The following is a 5,554-nucleotide window of genomic DNA, read 5'->3' as shown; positions in this document are numbered from 1 at the left end:
TTAGCCTGTTCAAATATATCACTCCATCTGTCTGAATAGGATGGAATAAATAAAAGGTAGGTAAGAGTGATGGCAGCAGGAGAATGCAACATTTTTCAATGCCCTGAAGTCCACAATACACTTTAGCTTGTTGGCAGCTTAACAGCACAACTAGGATTGTTAGTGACTGGTGGGAGGAGCATGATTTGCTCTGTACAGTTTGTGTTAGTTATGCTTCTTGGGCCACAAAAACATGCTTAGCCAGGCCTTCCTTCTGCAGATCCCCAAAAACTGAGTTCAGAAGGCCCTAGCTGTGTTTTGGGCTACCTTTGCCCTTGGAAATTGCTTTCCCCCTTCTGCTTTCTTTTTCTGAGACATATAGCAGCTGGAGGAAGCAAAACAGAAGAAAACAAAGACATGAAGGTCAGGGTTGGGGTGTTTCGGTCCTTGTATTGTATTAGTGGGGAATTTGCAGGCTACAGACATCCCCCATACCTCAGCTGAGGGATTTCTCTGACCCTTCTCTACTTCATTCTGCACCTCGTGACTGCAAATCATGCTCTGCAAGCTATACTCTGTCTCACTTTGCTCTACTGACAAACAGACTTAAGTCTTCCTGCTTAATGTGAGTATCACAGGAGCATTGTGCCACATGGATCATTTTGCCTGTCCCCCCCACCATCTGAAGCAGTTATCCATACTGCAGCACACTCTCAGTTACAACCCATTCACAAGCACTCGGGTGAACCATAAAGGACTTTGGTTATAGCCTAAGCATAGTAAGTGTCAGTATAGTTGGACATTAATTAAGCTTCCTAGTCAGGTTTGTGAAAGGAAGAGATTTTGTCTTCCCAAAGCCCAGTGAAAGGATCAAAAAAATGCTCTAGCCTGCTTTTTTCAGCTGGCACAGTGGATTGCCACGCTCCATCAACGAGACTAATTCTTTGGCTGCCAGTGAGGGTCACCAAGCACTGCTGCTTCCTTGCGTATCTCCCAGCAGCTGGCTTTAGAGGGACAACAGGAAGAACAATCTGGGCATGGAAAAACAAGGAGGCAACACTGTTAGTTACTTTGCAAACTCTATCTGTCTCTGTTGCACAAGGCCACACATTTTTTTCTGCAGGCTCTGGACAAATAAAGCCAGATGTCATTATCAAAACCTAAATGTGGCAGTGTTTGTGTTTTAGAGCGGTTTTTTCTGGTTATGGATTCTAGGATTCCAAATAAAAGAGATGTACTGTTATGATTAGATTCTTGAAGGCAGAAATCACTTTTAGACAGAATGTCTTGTATGTGTTGATGCAGAAATGCTAATAATGGTTGAAATACTGTAATGCTAAGAAATGAGCAGTACTGTTGCTCCACTGGTACTCAGACTACTCTGGTACCATTCGGTGGATGTCTCTAGTTCTTTAAAGCGATATTGCTGTTTATGTAAGTTTATGCAAACCAAACCAGAGACCTTGTTACAATCTGTTTATTGTAAATACAAGCGATAGAAATACAGTGGCTTTAACACAGAGATAGTAGTAAGGTGAAGGAGAGAAAATGTGATGGGCAAAACGAAATGCTTTTTGTATCTTTGGCATGAAGCAGTGAAGTCAGCAAAAAAGACAGAACTTAGACCCTTTCACCTGGACTTCCAATAAAGAGCAGAGTTTTTCCACTATTTCTTCAATGTAAAAACTGATGAAACACAGGAGTTGGGTTGGGAGAGGATAAAATTACCATATACTGAAAACGTCAGTGAAGAGCTATGCAGATCACCTTTAGGAAGGAATGCAAGCGCTTTATTTTATTGCAAACCCCTACCTTTCTTCCTTAACTGTTTTTGCCTATAAAAGTTCAGTTCTTTATAGCATGGCACAAAAAGAGATGCTTGGTATACTGACAATTGAAAGCATGAAATGATCAGCCCACAGGTGCGTTAAAATGTTTAGAACTAAATGTAAAAGAATGGATTTTTCCTTAAACAAGCGTGCAGCGCTTGATGATTCCTCTTAACTTCTACCATTTCAAAGACTTGACAGAAGATCAAATCTCTCTTTTTATAGCTGATTTAAATCAATCATTGTTCTGTCCGGCAAAACTCCAAGCCCACGTTTGAAAACTCTTTTGAGAATTAGCCTTCCTCCACCCTAGGTTATATCTGCCAGATCAGGAAATTCCAGCTTCTTCTCTTAAACTTATTATGGAATCCCCAGAGTCTAAAACACAGAAAACAGATTTTTGCTGGACTGTGAATAATCACGATCCTTTCTTTCTTCCCTAACCTTTTCGCGTACTTTCTAAAATAGAACTTTAGCCATGCTGAGTGCCTGCAGATAAGCTAAAAAAGAATTTCATGGACTGTCATGAACTTGGAAATCTGTCCTCTTGTTAGGTCAAATTCCGTGCTTGTATACATTCCTTGTGTTTGTTTTCATTGCTTTACTTAATATACTGTAGATCACTGAAATGCATGCAGGCACCTGATGTCATTTTCAACAGATTAGAAGTTTGACTCCTATTTAATTACAGTGTGCCTACTTTTAAGCTTTCCAATACTTCTGGAAATTGTTTTAGATGATTGATGTTTTTAGTAGGAGAGTCAGAAGCCTAGCCTCCAAGTAGGTGCATTTTTTTTTTTAAAAGCTTGAAGGATACATGAAGTAATTTCCCAAAGGAACCTAAGGATATCATGTAGAATTGGAGGAAAAATAGTATCTCGAAGTATTAATATTTATGTTAAAGATTTTTCACAAAAGCAACTGATGTAGATTGATTTATGAGAGATACTAAGAGACTTCCATTGAGAAGTTTTAAAGAGATTACATATGTAATTGGATAGTAGAGATTTGTATCTGGACTATCTCTTAAGAGCAATCTTCCCTATTCAGTTTAAAAGAATAATAAATGGCAAATGGAGATGTAATGCTTATCTTGGCAAGGAGTGACTGCGTATTTCCACTGGGTGAGCTAATGTTGAGGTTTTTCATTACTCAAACTGTATAAAAACTTTACATCTAACAAAATACTTTAAGTGATTTTTATGAAGTAATCATTTAAATATACTGTGTCTGAGACATTCCAGAAGTCTGTGAAATTGCAGCTTTCTAGTCAGCTAAATTTATTGAAGCATTGCTTATATGGCAACTTGCCTCTTCCAGTACAGAAGATATATACAGCGTGGGAGATTACTGTTTAATCAATTGTTTGTGCTTAGGTGTTGTTTTTCTGTGAAAGTGCCTCTGCTCAGTATTTGAGACAGCATTGTAGTTTTCAGTGTCACTAGCAATTTTTTTAAACTCTCTCCTTACTAGAGCCTCATTAAGGAACTAGTTTTGGCTAAAAAAAGTCAAAATGGCAAAAGTAAAGCCTCTCACAGAAGGACAAAATATTTTTTTTAGTTTTTGGCAAACATGACAGAAGTCAGGTAACTAAAGTATTAATCACATACAAAATTTGCTTCTGTCCTTGTTGAAGGCAATGGCAAGGCTGCCTTTGCAAAGCTTGACTTTGGTGTAGGAGGAGGCTGCACATGGAAAGTGTCCTTGACTTGTTCTGTGAAGTGCATCCTTTGCAGGATTCGGCACTTCACTGATTTACATTGTTCTCCTTGAAATTCAAATAGCCGGTAGATCAAGGTATTGCAATAAATAGAAATTTTCCTAATTGCCCAAGCATTTCAATTTCATAATACAACAGGAATTAAACGCTGTTCTCTGCAATTTCTTCCCTTTTCTCAGAAATAGGGCTTTGCAACCAGTTAGGGTTCATTGTTAGTCCAAAAACCCCTCAACCTACCAAAATAAGCCTCTTAGCTTTTACCACATAAAAACTGCACAGGGTAGTTAAGCACCTCTCCAATTTTGCATGCTTAGTCTTATCTGTCTATTTTAATAGCTTAATCGTAAGGAGGAGGAGGAGTAATCATGTATATTACAGTACTACCTACGATCTCCATCAAGAACCAGGGTTTCAGTGTCTGTTAGGAACTCTGTTGTTTCATGAGTAGTTCATACTAATCTGAATTGGGACTGCGAGGTGGTTCCACCCTCTCTTGCATTGGCATTTGTACCAGTAGTGAATTGGTTAGGCAGCTAAACTGGTTAAAACAAATTTCAATCTCTCCTACTAGTTTATTTGAACTGACTTACTATGGAGTCAGATGAGTGCCAGCACAAGTGAAAGAGAAGAGGCATGAACATGTAGCATGGAGGAAGAGCAGAACTGTGATAGCCAGGTTAGATCCACTTAAATTGTTATGGAACCTCAGTATTTGGTGTGACATAGGCAAGTAACAAAGATTATTTTTCTGTAGTCAAGATACACAATGATGGAGTTCAAAGGTGCATGCATGGTTTGGAAGTGTGGCAATAGCAAAGATTTAAAAATTACATGCAAAAAGCATGGTCAGCTGTGAGATCAGAGTTACTCAGGTACAACTTTTCAGGTTAGCTTGTCCTCACGGTGAAAACTTTTTTTTCCTTATATCCAGCCTGAACTTCTTGTTTCAACTTACGCCAGTTTTCTCTCATCCTCCCACCATGCCCACCCCTGCAAAGAGCCTGACGCAGTTCTCTTGAAAACTTCTTTGTAGGTAGGGGCAGGCTGCTGTTTCATCCCTCTGAAGCTGCCTCTTCTCCAGGCTGAACAAACCCCAGTCCCTCAGCCTTTCCTCACAGGGCAAGTACTCCAGCTCCCAGCCATCCTGGTGGCCTTCCCCCAGACTTGCTCCAGTTTGTTGATGTTTTTCTTGCCTTAGGTGACCAGAACTGGATGCAGTATTTGAGATGCGGTCTAATGAGTGCAGAGCAGAGGGGGTAATCGCTTCTGTTGATCTAGTGGCCACGCTCTTGCCGATACAGGAGGCTGTTGGCCTTCTCTGCAGCCAGGGCACTGGATCACTGCCAGCTCACTGCTCACCAGGACCCCAGAGCTGGTCCATAGCTGATAAGTCCCAACCTGTATCGCTGTAAGGGGCATCTGCTTCCTGGATGCAGGACTTTGCGTTTGTTGTTGCTGAATCTCTGAAGGTTCCTGTTGGCCCATTCCTGTAGCCTAAGTCCTTCTGAATGGCGGTCATGTCTTTGACAGTGTTGATTGTTCCCCCCCAATTTGGTGTCATCTGCAAGTCTGATGAGAGTGCACTCTGATGCCTCCTCCAAATCATTGATACAGATGTTAAACAGGACAGGTCCCTCCAATAATCCACTTCTTACTGGCTTCCAGGTAGAATACAACCCGTTGACCATGAGCCCAAAAGAAGGCAAGCCTGGACTGCAGGCTGCTGTTACAATACTAAGGCAAATGAAGAGGATTGGTACCATGTTTTTAGTCAAAAGTGGAGACTAGCTATGACTTCTTTCTTTCAATTCAAGATGGAACCTGTTGCTGAGAGCTTTGTGGGAGCTATACTGCTGAAGTAACTTGTTACTCTCTTGACTAGGTTAGCTTTCCATTTTTATTAAAATTCAATATTGACCATATATTATTTGCCATAAATGGGATTAATACAAATCTAAGAAATGTCAAATTAAGTAATACTTTGTTTTAAAAAAAATCCTTTGTGACTATAAGTCAACAGAAGCAA

The 5,554-nt window shown here is 40.2% G+C and overlaps 1 protein-coding gene across 1 annotated transcript in view; it reads right to left on the bottom strand.

Annotated features, from left to right (window-relative positions):
- The window catches only part of DCTD (dCMP deaminase), a 79,899-nt gene extending 74,852 nt beyond the window's left edge, over positions 1 to 5,047 (bottom strand). The window contains exon 1 of the mRNA XM_009330726.1: positions 4,888 to 5,047. Within this exon, the coding sequence (XP_009329001.1) occupies positions 4,888 to 5,047 (160 nt within the window). The remainder of the gene's footprint in view (positions 1 to 4,887) is intronic.
- Between the last annotated feature and the right edge of the window lie 507 nt (positions 5,048 to 5,554).

The sequence above is a fragment of the Pygoscelis adeliae genome, unplaced genomic scaffold, assembly GCF_000699105.1.
Source record: "Pygoscelis adeliae isolate BGI_AS28 unplaced genomic scaffold, ASM69910v1 Scaffold167, whole genome shotgun sequence".
Taxonomy (NCBI): domain Eukaryota; kingdom Metazoa; phylum Chordata; class Aves; order Sphenisciformes; family Spheniscidae; genus Pygoscelis; species Pygoscelis adeliae.
This window is presented reverse-complemented; position numbering and strand designations above follow the sequence as displayed.